General features: G+C 59.2%; 1 protein-coding gene across 1 annotated transcript in view; it reads right to left on the bottom strand.

The window, feature by feature from the left end:
- Positions 1–14,972, bottom strand: part of CMIP (c-Maf inducing protein) — an 86,577-nt gene that overhangs the window by 15,271 nt on the left and 56,334 nt on the right. Inside the window, exons 12-14 of the mRNA XM_077754170.1 lie at positions 13,875–14,014; positions 12,298–12,402; positions 6,721–7,074 (exon numbers count right to left, since the gene is read on the bottom strand). Of these exons, the coding sequence (XP_077610296.1) occupies positions 6,721–7,074; positions 12,298–12,402; positions 13,875–14,014 (599 nt within the window). The remainder of the gene's footprint in view (positions 1–6,720; positions 7,075–12,297; positions 12,403–13,874; positions 14,015–14,972) is intronic.

Here is a 14,972-nt window from a genome sequence, read left to right as displayed (position 1 = left end):
AGCAGGGCCAGGAGCAGGGGAGGGAATGTGTGGGGCCCGGAGGCACCCCAGCCCGAGGACAGAGGGGCCTGACCAGGAACCAGAGCCTTCACATGTGTCCCGGCTAATGCTCACGAACACCCTGCGAGACCCGAATTACAACACCCCGTTTTGCAGGAGGAAAACAAGGCCCAGAGATGCTTCGTCTTCGTACAAGTCACCAACTGGGAGTTTGGATTTGACCTCAGGTGCCTCTGGGGCTGTGACCTCTGTCCCTGCCCTGGGTCTCCCTATTTCTCTGGTTTGGGGGGACTTTGCCAGAGAGCAAACCCAGGGGTAGCCAGTTCTTTCCGACTGTGCTAAGCTGGGCGGGCACCTCCGAGGTCCCAGTGCTTCACCCCTCACACAAGGACTGCTGTCCCCGCCCCAGAGGGACTGTCGGGGAGCCATGGTGCCTGCTCCCTGGGAAGGGCTGGGTCTTATCTCTGCACCTGCTGCGCTGGGCACCAGGCCAGGCGGATGGCTGGTGCCTGGAAGAGGGCTGTTGAGCTGTGGCCCCGGTACACACAGGAGACGCAGCCAGGATGTGGGGTCCACTCCCAGGTGGAAGGGGACATTGCCAAGTGGAGCACGTGTCCCCAGCTGCAAGCTCGCGTGCGCTGCCTGACCTGGACCCTGGCAGGAGGGGGTGCTGGGCCTGGACCCCTGGCGCCTGGCAGTGCCCCCAGGAAGTGCTCGACGGCACCGGACCAGCCCGGGCAGAGGAAAGGACCCAGACCGGAGCCGTGGTCCTCCGGCCCTGGGACTTCTTTCCACTGCGTTCTCATCATCATCTGGTGTTCCTCTGCCCCCCACCACCCTGGGGAGCCTCCTCGACATCTGTCCCTCATCATTCTCCCAATATACCGTGTATCTCTTTGTATGCTGTGTGTCTGTCTGCACTTTACCCCAAACCACAGTCCCTGTCTTCTCCTCCCCAGAGCCGGTCCTGCCCCCACCAACAACACCGTTTACAGGAGCCCTGGGCGCACACTTGCCTGCCCTGCCTCCGCGCAAACAAACCAGGGATAAAGCCTTCAGGACCCAGCGCACGGCCTGGAGGGCTCCGAGGAAAGACCCAATAGACACACAGAAAAGAATTCCCTGAAATGCCTGGTGGCCTGAGGTGAGTTCTAACAGCGTCATTCTGGAGGTTCTGCTGAGCACTCATGCGGCCACGCGCTGGGCACAGGCTTGCTCACGGACGCCTCGGGACGGGCACTCGAGGATGACAGTGTCACACCTGCCCCGCTGGTGAGAGAGGGAGGCCCACCGGAGCTCACACGGCGAGCAGGCGTGGGGCCGGGATTCACAGTGGGGTCCTTGGACTCCAGTGCCCAAGGCTGGGCGCAGGGAGCCCAGAGGCCCGTCAGACGCACATCAGGATGGGGAGACCCCTTCTGACCCCATACCTGTGTGCTGCTTTTAGGAGGGGCTCATTGTGTCTGGCTCGTCTTCTCTCTGAACCCTCCCCGCCTCCTCCCCCACCGGATTCATGACTTCCAGAAAATCTAAAATAGGAGCAAACACTGCAAGAGCGCATGTCGTGAGCCCAGGCGATTCCGAGTGCACATGGGTCAGCTGACGTGTCCCCAGACATGAGCTGGGCGCCCCTGCCATGCCCATTCTACAGATGAGAACCCTCGGTGAGGGGGAGCGCTGGCCCAAGGTCACACAGCTGGAGGAGCTGGGGCTTGAACCCAGGAGTCGGCTCCCACATCCGAGCAACACATCATCCTGTGTCCTGCTTCCATCTCTGCAGGAAGGCCACTTCCCTCCAGGGAAAGAGGCACGCGCTGGTTTTCCCTTTGCTTTAAAAAAAATAAATAAAACGTGTTCTATGTAGAAATGCCATTAAATAGAGAAAACTCTGAGATTTGAACTCGCTCATAATTAGCGGGTATCAAAGGCCACGGAGCTGGCGCTGTGCCGGGCATGAGGCACACGCTGGGCTTCAGGGCAGCAACACAGCCTGGCCCGGAGTCCCTCTGGACAGAAGGGGACGCTGACAAGCCTGTTCCGTGGAGCAGTGCATGTCACTTGTGTCCCCAGGCCCACGGCTCACCTCCTGCCGGCTCCGCTGTGGCAGCTCACGCGGGGCTGAGAGTGGGGGCATGGGCATGAGGAGGGAGAGGGTGGCAGACTTCCTTCCTTGCCTTGGCCAGGGCCAGTTGCAAGTCTGCGGTGAGCTCCTGGCCCTGCTCCAAACGCCCAGGTCTACATGTTTGGGGGTGCACAGCAGGTGTGTCGTGAAAGGCTGGGTGCCCAGAAGCTGGCCAGGCCCAAGGGCTGGGGTGCGGGCCCCCTGTGGCCAAAGCGCAGGGCCAGCCTGGTCTGGGATGGAAGGAGGAACAGCGGCCAGGCTCCGAGAGGCCTGACTGCCCAGACCCAGGAAGGAGATGGCCAGGCCTGCCTGCACTCGTGGAGGAAAGGGAGATGAGGCAGCTTAAGCGTCCTATAGGCCTCCAATGGGCCTCAGGTGTCAATCACCAAACATTTGGTCCTCACATTAATGGGGCCAGGCTGGCTCTAGAACTCCCCAGGCCTCCCAAAGAGGTGGGCCAGCCGCCGAAGGTCACCGAGCTCGTGGGGGGGAAGCTGGACTGTGCGCAGGAGGCCCAGGTCTCCGGCCTCACACCACGCTGTGCGGATGGTCTGAGGCCAGATGGCTGAGACCTTCCCTTCTCTTGCTGTGCTGGGGGTGGATGACACAGGGACTAGCCAGGCAGGTGAGGGGTAGACCTGGGACACGGGGTGAGTCCCAGGACCCGGGGCAGCTGCTCTGGCCTGGCGGAGATCTGATGTAGGCTCAGCGGAGCCCAAGGCTGACCTGCTGGCCACTGCTTGGGGCAGAGCTTGGCGGGGCCCCACACCCCTTCTCTCCGACGCACAGAGGTCTCTGCAGCACAGGGCGAACACCGCCCTCCCCGCAGAACAGACGCTCCCACCTGGGCCCCGAGAAGCTGCAAGGCCCCAGCACACCGGCCTGGGGCAGGCAGGCCTGGCCCGGACAGAGGCTCGCGTGACAGCGCAGACCTGAACCCCAGGTCTCTCGGGCCACGAGCCGGGACGGGGGCGCCAAACTCCAGGAGTGCTCTCGGACTGGGTCCTGGCCCCATCAGCGTACCCCACCTCCCTTCCATCCCTCAGCCTGTTGGAAGCTATTTCAGCCATTCCTCATGTGACAGGGCTCGCAAGCCCCTAAATGATCCCGTCGCTGAGCCACGCTCCTGGCGTTCACAGCGGGGCCGCAGCCTCTGGCTGGGGCAGCTCTGTCCCAGGAAGGGCCATCCTGGGCGATGTATGGCGTTTCCCGCGTTCCCTTCCCAGCGCCTGCCTTCTACGTTCTGGCTACGTTGCCCAGCCATTAGGCCGACCCTGCGTCTGTCTGCATTTCCCTTAAAGGCTCTGAGGGACGAGGCATCTTCCGCTCACCTGAGGCCCAAGACGCCTCTTTCAGAATCTGGGTGTTTGAAAAAGAACAAGCAGCCAGGTTTGAGCTGGTCCGAGAAGGATGGATGTGCCCATCTCTCGCTCATGACGTCTGCTTTTTTCCCTTCTTGGACGGAAGAGCGTCCCCTTGCCTGTGGCCTCCTGTGAGTCAGCTGCTGTCCACGCCCCAACCCACCAGGCGGGCAGCGTCACCACTTTCAGTAGTTGGGGCTCCTCAGACCCAGAGGGACAGAGAGCTGGAGAGGAGTTGGGACCCCTGGCATTTAGCGTAGAGCCTGGCCCGGTGTGCGCGTACGGCAAGTGCTGGATAACACGCACAAATAAGCATGTGAATTGGACACAGTTGCCCAGCAGGTTAAGAGGGAGACTCCAAACTCCCGTGGACCCAAACCTGCTCGGTCTCACTCCCAAGTGCACACTGTTTCCATTGTGCCACCTGGCCTGGGCCTCGAAAGGGTGATGCTGGCCTGTGCTGGGAATAGTTTTCCCTTTTAAGGGTCTCCAGGGAACTTCTTGTGGTTTATGTTACTTTTCAAAGGTGTCAGATTCCAACAATGCACACGCCTTCCTCTGGAACGCAACTAATGAGGGGCCGTGGGCCGGGCTGGTCCGCCCTCACTCTCTGGGAAGAGCAGTGCCCGCTCTGGTGGATGGGCCAGGCCGGGCCCCAGCTCTAAGTATGGCTCCTGTGGCCCTGAGAACGTCCTGCTCAGAACCCCCATTCCACATTAGGTCTACACTTCCCCTCTTGCACATAACTCTCACTGAGGAGTGTGCCAGTTGGGAAGAGCAGTGCACGTCACGACGCCCACTGTACAGACAAGAAAACCAACGCCCAGAGGAGCCAAGAATGCTTCCCGCAGCGCACAGCATAGGTCAGATGGCCACACGTCCTCAGTTCTCAGACCACACACGCTTCTTGCGATCTGACTGTGCCAAATGCCTTACCGGGGCCTTCTTCCCCTCAAAGTGCTGCTATTAAATCAGGATGTACCTCACTCCCCGTTATAGCCAGAAGCGCACTAACGCCCACTCGCCCAGTGGCCGCGCCTGCAAGGCGTGTTCCCCTGCTGGTGCCCAGAGAACGTCCGTCTTGCGCTCCTGCCCGGAGGCAGCTGAGGCTCAGCCGGGACAAGTAACTCGTCCGACGCCACAAGCCCCTCCTGGCACCGGCGGCCCTGGACCCAGCAGTCTGGCTCTGAATTCTTCGGAGCTGCTGGGGTTTGCGTCCCAGCGCGTCTCAGGGCCTCGGTGGGCCCGCGACGTGAGCAGGCAGTAGGGTCAGTGGGGAGGTGGCCAGGAAGAGTCTCGCAGGTCCAAACTGTGTTCTGTGCTCTCCCCCCCAAGGTGAAAAAGGCTTCCAGAAACATAAGCCAGCTCCGTGGAGACCCCCGGGCAGTGGTCAGGACCGCCTCTGGGCTCCTGGTGGGCAGTGCCCGACACCTGACCCTCCCCCCTGTCCCTGCCACTGTGGGGGCTACGCAGTGCGGGCGGGCAGGAGGCCTAGAAGCAGCCCAGGGAGAAGAGAAGCCGCATTTGTGAGCATGTTTGTGAAGAAGGGGAGAAACGTGCGTCGACTGCACGATAAAGCGCAAGCCCTTAATGCTTAATGAGACGTGGGAGTCAGGGACGGAGCTCCGGGTGTTTGCGAAAAACAGCCAGAGGGGTAAGGGGGCCGGGGTGGGCACGAGGCGTCCCTGGCCTGGTGGACCCTGCCTCGGCCACGGCCGACCTGTCCCCTGGAGGGCTGGCTGCTGCTCCTGGGAGCAAGCGGGGACTGCCCTCCGCCTCAGAGGAATGGACGCGCCTTCTCAGCAACACCCTCCGAGCAGAATCCGGGATTTCCCTTGGGTGCGGGGAGTGGGAGGAGGTCATTCACCGTGGTTGTGTCCTCAGCCGGCCTCTGCGGCTGGACACCGAGGCCGGAGCTGACCCTGGGGACCCCGGGAGGCCTCACCCTCCTGCCTCAGGGGCCAAAGCAAGACAGAGGAAGTGCCTTCAGCTGGCCTCTGCTGTACCCCGATTCTAGAGCCTCAAGAAGCCACTGCATAATGTGTGCCCAGGGGTGTGTGCGCGTGCATAGGTAGGTGTGCACATAGGTTCCATAGGCCTTGGTTTTTCAGCATGGGGGACGCCCCCTAGGCACCCCCAGTCCAATTCTCTAACTCCCCAGGCAACGAGAGGCTGCCCTGCACCGTCCAGCTCGTGAGCACGCTCTGGGCCGCAACACACGCCCACGAGAGATGCCGGGCACGCCGGGCATACGCAGGGACTCACTGGAACCCCGGCAGCACTGACCAGGCCTGGGAGCCAGGTGTCCCCCTGGATCGAGGGGACCCGGTGCCTGGTCATTATATAGGCAGCACGCACTGGTCACGGGACCACACAGTCATACCGTGATCCCTCTGAGAAGCCCGCAGGCCCCACCGGCTGTGCCTGGGAATGCGTCTGGGACTCAGCCTGAGAGCGGGGCCGAGCTCTGTCTGAAGAACAGGCCTTACAGGAGCCAGGTGGGGGCACCTGCTGGCATCTCCAGACCAAGGAGGCCGCCCCCTTTGCCCGCGGAGGCAGGAAGCAGGTGCACACGGGACCGAGGCGGGTCTGGGTGGTTTGCCTCTGACTGGCAGAACCAGAAAGACCCTCGAGGGTCAAATAACCCCTCCATTCTAGAGCCACACGACCACGGCTCAGGGAGCGGGAGGACTGGGCCCGACGTCCCCGGCTCGGAAGTGGCAGTGGCCACAGCAGAACGGGCTCTCCTGTCTGCTTCCCGCCAGCCAGGCCCGCGCGGGGCTGATCCGCACGCCACACTCCGCCCCCGCCCACCGGGACTTGCCATGACATACACACAGGCACACAAAGCATGCCCAGATCACAGAGCACAGAAACACAGGCACGGGCTGGCTCACGGGCGTGTCTGCGTGCACACACAGAAGCAGACACACTCCAACCTTTGTGCACAAATGTTCATACCCGCACACGTGCTCACGGACACTCAGATATGCATTTACATACAGGCGCTCAAAGCACACATATAGGCCACTACACAACAATCCACGTACATCGCACATCCACCTCTCGTACGCAGACAGGCATACAAACACACACGCACACACACATGCACACACACACTCAGCATGCCTGTCTCGCGGGCCTTGATCCGGCAAATGCAGCCACCCCTGGCCACAAGGCCAAGGGCCCTCCCCCCCACCCCCCCAGCAGTGACGGGCACGCAGAGGGGACACTCACAGCAGCTTGAGGATTTCCACGTAGCAGCCGAGCGTGCGGTCGGCCTGGGGACCCAGTTCGATGCTCATGGTGCTGCAGGCAGGGCTGACCATGAGGCAGTCGATGAGGTTGGGCTCGCTGTCGTTGCCCGCGCTGGCCGTCAGCGCCGGCTTGGCAGTGCTGGTATGCTCCACCTCCACGTGGATCTCGCTCGAGGCCACGACCACCGACTTGAGCCGCGCCTCGGACAGCGTGGCTTCCTGAGACACCAGGTCCGGGCTGGGGTGCAGAAGGCGCAGAGGTAAGGTGGGCTTCCGGTCACAGGGCTGCTGGCAGCCATTCCGGATCTCCTTCAGGCTGGGGGAGTTGTCGCGGCTGCGGGGAGAGGCGGGGGTGGGGGGGTGAGCGAATGCGGCCCTGACGCATCACGCAAGCTGCGAGCCCCAGCCCCGCGCGCGCCCCAGGCTCCCCGACGCCACGTGCCACCTCCCCGGACCCCCGTGGCAGTGCTGCGGGCCTGTGCTGTCGTGTCCCGGCCCACGGGGAGGAAACAGGCTTAGTGTGTGGTTCGCTCAAGGTCTCATGACGCGGACGGGTGGAGACAGGGCCACGGGCCAGTGTCTGTGTCTGAAGCCCCCGCTGCAGGCCCCGCTCATGGGAGGCGCTCAACATGTACCGGATGAGCGAATGAGTAGATGTCAGCGTCTACGTGACACCACAAGGCCTTGGCCTTCACCTCGGCCGCAGGCCTCCTGTGAGAGCCACTAAGAGCCTGCGCTTCTAGCTGCGTCTTGGAGCCCGGCTGCCCCCTCTCTCTGGGGGCAAGGCCAGGCCCCACCTCCCCAGCCCTGGCCCTGGCCCTGGCCAGGCGAGAAAGCTCAGCATGCATCTTCACCCGGGTCCCAAACCCCAGAATTCTAGTGTCCTGTAGTCTGTGGGTCCCTCCAGTCCACAGCCTCAGCCCTGCCCTTGGCTGAACCTCCACCGGCCTGGGGGAATGGTGCTTGTTGGCAGGGATTCGCTGAGAAAGGGGCTCAATGGCATCACCGATGTCATATTTGTGTGGGAAATGCTGGGCCAAGCACACTGAAACTGGGCCTCCATACAGCAGAACTTGTCAGAGCCTTGAGGCTGATTAAAGCGCCTCCACACTGGGTGCTTCCAGACGTTACTGGGAGGCTCATTAGAGTGAAGGCAATTCCAGCAATGGGCTTCCTTTGTTGGTGCCCCTGTGCTAAGTGCTACTATAGGCCACATTCTCAGGTATTTCCGAAAGGCCGGTATTACCACCTCCGAGTTCCAGGTGAGGAAAGATACTCCTAGAGGTCAAATGATCTACGCTTGATCCCACAGCTTGTAAGTGGAAGGGCTGGGATTTGAAGCCAGGTCTCTGACTACAAAGCCCTGGCTCCTCACCACCACGTGGCTTCCAAGATCCCATAGGATCCTGTGCAGATCGTCCTCCTCCAAAAAGTCTTCCCTGATTTCTCCCCCTTTCCACCTTCCCCCTTCTGCCCCTGAACCCGAGCTTTCCCACGGGGCCACTTGTGAACATCCTGAAGCCCAGTTAGATGAGAACGTCCGGGCTGGGGTCCAGACACCAGTAACTTCCCAAGCTCCCTATGTGTGCGGTCAAGGTTGAGTCTACTGCTCCAAGATACTCAGAGCGTGACGACATGATCACAAGCAGCCGCTCGTCCCTAAGCGCATGTGTCCCGTGCTTGCAGAGAGAGGCGCCCATTCCTTGTGCATGGCCCTGGGCTGAGCGCAGACCTCAGACCCTGCGCACCTGGAGGGCCTGAATTTATCCAGCATGTGCCACAACCAGGCCTGAGCCGGGCCCACCAAGGACGTTTGATAAATATACTTTAAACTTTACTAGGGAAGAGCAAAACCCATCAGCTAGAGTCCGAGAATTCAAGGGCTGATGGAAAATTGTGTGTGGTCTGGGGTGGGGTGGGGGGGGTGCACAGGATGACTGTCTCCTGGGCTCAGAGCTAATTTGCTACCCAAATACTCAACACTCCATTTGCCTTTGTTTGTCTTTGCTGGGATTTAGAAGTGGATTTTCAAGGCTGTTTGGCTCAGATCGGGTGATTTTTCCGGCGAGCTACACTAACCTGGGTCGAGTTGTCTGTTCTTTTGTGAGTACATCATGTACCCACTGAGAGCACTGTGGACAGGCCCCCAGGGCTTATCTTCCAGGGACTGACCACCGGGTGGGATGGACCTGCGCCCGGGAAAGTTCTCGCAGCCCCACAGGCCTGCGGCGACTTCCCGGAAGAACGAACAGGAAACCACTCTGGGCTCCAGGGCGCTGGGCCGCTTTGAGCTGGGAGCTGGTACAGGCCTGTACGGGACCCACCTGGCCCTCCCCAGGCCTCCACCCTGGGCCCCTGGTTGCGATCCGCCCAAGGTCAAGCTTGCTCCCTCCGGCCCATCCTCTGTGCAGCAGCCAGGGGGGCACTGGGAGACTGACGTGTCATCAAGTCCCTTCTCTACTTAAATCTTCTCGGCAAACCCAGGGTTCTCAGAATGACCCCTCCCCAATGGAAACACTGGGCCAGCTCCGCCAGGCAGTAGCGCTGGCCTTACCGGGAGGCTGTTAAGCCAGCAGAGTCTCAGGCCCCATCTGGGACCTGCTGAATCAGAATGTGCATTTTAACACGGCGCCCGGGAGCAGCTCGGCCTGGCCCTGCCATCCTCTCCAACTTCACCTTTGCTCCTCTTTTCCTCTCTGCTCGCCACACGGCTCCCCTCCCTTCCTCGCCGGCCGTGGCCTTTATCAAGGAGCGGATCACCTGTGGGCTCTGCAAAGAATGCAGATTCCTGGGCCGAACCTGGAAATGCTACGTCCAGGAGTCTGCATTTTCAGGAAGCAGCTGGGGATTCCAAAGCAGGTGTTTAAGGACCACGGATGGAAAAGGTGACTAACGCCAGCCCTATCTGCACCACCGAGCCTTTGCACATGCTGTTTTCTCTGCCTGGATCATCTTGTCCTGCCTCCTGCCTTACTGGCAGCTGGGAGCTCTCAACTTAAATGTCACCTCCCTGAGGGATTCCTCTCCGCCCTGGCCACACACTTGACTTGCCTGCAAATTTTAAAATTAAAAAACAAGGAATAAACACCGCCAGGGCCATCCCAATAAAATCAGACTTACAGTGGATGGGGCCCAGGCACCGCTTTTCGTTCTTTTTAAAGTTATAATGACTGGAATGCTGGTAAACGTGCAACAATAACTTGCCAGGAAAAGGGGGCCCTGACTGCAGCACCTGCTGATGTCCCTGGTGTGAATATTCCCACCGTGACAGACTCCAAACCATCAAGGTGCCGCTGCAGACTATGGAGCTGGGAAGTGATGTGCTTCTGAACGCAGCGAGGCTCCAACATGCCCTGGGGGTACCTTAAATACGGTCCAGTCAAGTACCTAAGTCTCAGGCGCAGGCTGGACACCAGATCGAAACGCCTCCACCTTGACACCACTGACATTTGAGGCCAGGTCATTTTTCGGGGGCCGGGGAGAGCATGCTTAGTAGCACTGCTGACTGCTACCTGCTGGATACAACTCCTGCCCAAGTCACAATAGCCCCAAGTGTCTCCAGACCCCGCAGGACACCCCTGGGGTGTCAAATCGCTCCCTGTCTCCACCGGTTCTCAAACGGCTGACCTAGGTCAAGATGTGGAACACTTCCAGGAACCCAGACGCTTCTCTGCTGCCCTCCACCTAAGTCCCCACCGGAAGAAGGCCATTCTGGCCTCTGTCACCATGGACTCCTGCCGATCCTTGAAGTTCTAGGAAAAAGAATTACACTGTGTGGATCTTTTGGGTCTGGTTTCTTTTGCTCAGTTTTGCATCTGTGAGACTCATTCAGTTTGCGAGCTCTCTGTAGCGCTCCTTTGTGTGAGCACACCCCAACCGTCCGGCCGTGCTCCTGCTGCAGGACTCTGGGGTGGACGCTGAGGCAGATTTCAGTTAGGAGCAACTTACAAGCAACGCTGCCAGAACGTTCTGGTGTGTGCCCCCTCTGATGAATATACCGGAAGCTGTAAGGAGGTGGGTCATGGGGTATGTGTGTGCTTAGCTTATGTTCTCATTCTGTAAGCCTTTCCCAGTGACTAGGAAATGACTCAAGACTGGATAGTCCCCTTGGAATATCAGGGCCTAGGGCCCAGGGCGTTAAAAACAGCACCCCTCCCTTATGAGGTCCTGTCCTCAGAAAATATTCCCTTATGAGGTTTTTGTGGCCCCTTCCCCAGGGCCTCACAGTAGCCTGTTCTACAAGCCTCATTTGTCCAGATTTTCAGTGTCTCAGAATGTTCCACTGTCTTCTCTTATGTGTGTATTTTAAGAGAAAGAGAGAGACAGAGAGAGAGAGAGAGACAGGGAGAGAGAGAGAATCCAAAGCAGGCTGCACACTCAGCGTGGAGCCGATGCAGGGCTCGATTCCATGACTGCAAGATCATGACCTGAGCCGAACTCAAAGGTCAGACACTTAACCGACTGAGCCACCCAGGTGCCCCTTCACTGTCTTCTCTTTAAGGACTGAAATATATTCCTGCTTTGCCCCCAGCTCTAGCTAGGCTTTTTTTGGTCTTCTTGGAATTGTGCAGTGTATCACCTGAACAGCTGGACAGGGAAGCTACAGCAGATGCCACCTGGTCTTGCACATCATATCCTTTCCAAGGACCCGAGAGATCACTGCATAAAGTTCTATACACGCTAATGGCGTCTGCGTCACTCTGCATCCCAGGAGTGATTCCCAGTCAGGAAGGGATGGAAGCGGTAGGTAACCACCCCAGCACCATCATCTCCCAGGGGAATGAGACTACGTGCTCCACACAGACTCCTGGGAAGTCCCGGCGGGGAACGCACAGGCGTCTGCAGTGGTCATCATACTCCACCGGCCATCCTTAGGTCCCCTCCCCGAGTTCCTAGGGTTACGTCCCTAATAAGCTGCTCGCACCCAAACCCTAGAGGGTCCGAGGCCCTGTCATGCCTTCTCCGGTCCTTCTCTACCACGCGGGCTCAGTTTCCGTGTCTTCACAGCCCGCCTCCGTCCTGACTACGGCACGTCTCCCCCGGCAGCACCTGGAACTGTGTCTGACACACACAGGTGAGAAATACATGCAAACCGCGGGCAGGACGAAATCCCGTGTTTACAAAGTGAGAGGGAGAGGACCCCCGCCAGCCCTGTGCATGCACATGCACATACTCATATGCACACACTCACGCGCACGTCCACCTGTGTGCACACATTCTTTCTCTCACAAGCCCCAGTGAGTCACGTGGGCCAGGTGGTGAGAAATCTCCCGAATAAAACACTTGTCCCCAAAGCCAAGTCGACACAGCAGCCTTGCCATTGCCAATGTTGATTCACAGTGTTTGCTTTTCCAGTGACATCCCTAGGTTCTGGTGGCTTCTGGGCCGGGAGTCGGCGAGCACCCGGGGCTGGCCAACATGGGGCTGTGCCAGCGAACGCCACCCCGCGTCCCTGGCCGCCCTCCCTGGCGGCCCGGCCCCTCACTGTCCCCATCCGAGGGTGGTAGTGCACCCCTCCCCCCCAACCCCTGCAGGCTCTCCTGGGGCGGTGACTGACCTGTTGATGAACTCTTCATAGCAGGAGTAGATGGCAGCCAGGCACACGGCCACCAGGTTGGGCAGGACCCGGGGGTGGGGGCAGTGCCCCGTGGGGCCGTGCATGCTGGAAGAGAGCGGAGGGCAGGGTGAGCCGGTGGATGCAGGGGTGGTGCCCGCGCAGGGAGGCGAGGGAGAGGTCGGGGTGCCCTGAGCCCTGTGCTGGGTCCTGGCTCTGCCATGTGCAGGCAGCAGAGGGCCAAGCTCTGGGCCATGGGCTCGAGGTCCAGGGGCCTGGGTTCAAGTCCAGCTAAGCAGCCTTGGAAAATTACTTAGACTTTCCATTCTCAATGTACTTAGCTATAAAATGGGGACACAGCCTCCTCTTCAAGGGATTACAATAAGGACCCAGTTTTCTGATTCATGGGAAGACTTGGTATATGGTAGGCCCATAGCCTCAGACAGTCGTGTTTATGCCTGGGGTTCTGGAAGAATAATTCATGAAACTGCAGTTTGCCCTCAAAAGTGGCCTGCTTGCTTTGAAAGAAAAATGATCGTGGTCACCCGAGCCCAGCACGGTGTTTGGGGCACATTTGCGAAGTTCTCCCTGAATGCCAGTTACTGTTATTATCATGGAGAGCTCCATGCCTCAGTTTTCTCATCTGCCAAACGGGGCTAATACCCCCTCCCAGGGCTCTTCGGGGTCTGGGAATAACATTCCTGGGAAATCACTGCGGCCGCTGAAGGTAAGAGAGGCCTAACCTGAAAAAATTTTACAAACCCTAACTGGTCCCTTGAAGGGACCCCGAAGCCACCAGGCCTTCACCGAAGGACACGTCATTTGGGTTTAGACATTCTGTGTGAACTCTAGGTGAGGCTACTTAGGAAATACAGTTTCAAAACCAGCTTCAACAGGCTCTTCTGATTTTCTTACAAATCGAGAGGAGGGAGGACAAAGATCGCGGGCATTTCCATCACATCCACACGGTTCCTGGCGCTCACGTGTACCGCCTCATGGAGTGTGCACCTTAACTGGGTGAAGTGCGTACTCTGGTTCTCATTTTACAGATGAGGAAACCAAGGCACAGGGAGAAGATTTAAAGATCCAAGAAAAAGCAACCCCACTCTTCCAAAACACTGGAAGTGAATAAGACCCATAACGTCTGGCTTCCTCTTGCCCAAGTTTGGGAGGTGGCTGCTCACGCCCCCTGTGATGGCTCCCCAGGGCCCCGCACTATCGTCTCCTGATGCACTCGGCACTTCTGGACTGAAGGTGGACCCGTGGAAACAATCCTATTATTCAGGACCATTAGCATTTCCTGAAATGCTGCTGAGTGCCAGGTACTGTGCCAGGGGCTCCCTCACATATCACATCTTATTTAATTATACAACCACTCCTGTGGATAGCAGAGTAAACAGGACCAGAGAGGTACAGCAACCGGCTCAATGTCACACAGCTAGTAAGTGAAGGAGACGGTCACCGAAGATGGGATACTTGGGGCCTCTGAATGCCACCGGCCTCTCTCTGGGCATGTACGGAGCGGGTAGCNTGGTGTCGAAGGCCATGGCGAGACACCAGCCAATTCCTCTTCCAAGCACGCGTTTTTCACTTCCAGAAACTGGCCTCTCACACTCTTGCTCCCATCTTCTGACGGCTGCTGTGCAGGCGAGCAAAGGTCCTGACCCTGAAGGGTTCTCTGGGACTTGCGGCGAACTCCCTGGCACGGCCTCAGCCCACCCTGTGGAAGGGCAGGGGGCAGCGAGCCCCACGGAAGTGCTGTCGGTAGCCCAGCTGGGGCTTCGCCTCTGCACACCTGTGAGGGGGCTGCAGGCGTCAGGCTGGGCCTCCCGCAACCCTTGGGGAGGCTGTGGACTCTTCCTCGGCAGCCCCCTCCTGCTTCCGGGCCCCCTTTTCTCTGTGAGCTACGATCTGAGGCCACTGAGCACGGCCAAGTCAGGAGACAGCCAGCCTAGGCCACAGCTTTGGGAGGGGGGCTCTGGGACTTCCTGGGGCAGGGGGGAGGCAAAGGTAGCAGTGGACAGATGGAACTCCGCGTGTCCCCAAACACCGTCGATGAAAAGACACCTGTTCCTTCTCCTGAGCAAGAGGGTGGGAAGGAGGTCCAAGAACCAGACGTGGCCCCCGGGTGAAGACGATTCCCAGTCCCGGGCTCCTCTGACGGTCCCTCCCGCTCTAGGCTGACCCCAGCTGCCCACTGGGCTCCAGAAAGTACTTCAGGAGCATTTGATGACCTTGCTGCTTTGGTCGTAGAAAAAGCGGCTCTCAAACGGCGCATGGAATCTAACAGGCAGATGAGAGAGATGGACAAGCTCGGAAGAGGCCGGCTGGACAGGTAACGGCATGTGTGTGCGTGCACATGTGTGAGAGAGACGTGGGTGTGGGCGGACGTGTGTTGTGTGTGACAGACACGGGGGGTGAGAGGAGGTGTGTTTGTGAAATGTGGGACACGGAAGGAGGTGTGTGTGAGATACGGGGTGTGGGAAGAGGTGTATTGTGAGACGTGGGGTGTGGGTGGAGGTGTGTGGGGTGTGGCCAGAAGCGTGTGAGAGATGAGTGTGGGAGGGGTGTGTGAGAGAGAGACGTGGGGTGTGGGTGGAGGTGTGAGGGTGTGGGAGGAGGGGTGCAGGGGTGTGTGTGTGTGTGTGTGTGTGTGTGTGTGTGTGTGTGAGAGACAC

Source organism: Crocuta crocuta, unplaced genomic scaffold (assembly GCF_008692635.1).
Source record: "Crocuta crocuta isolate KB4526 unplaced genomic scaffold, BGI_CrCroc_1.0 scaffold61, whole genome shotgun sequence".
Classification (NCBI taxonomy): domain Eukaryota; kingdom Metazoa; phylum Chordata; class Mammalia; order Carnivora; family Hyaenidae; genus Crocuta; species Crocuta crocuta.
Note: the sequence above shows the minus strand (reverse complement) of the source record. Positions and strands in the feature narration are given on the sequence as shown.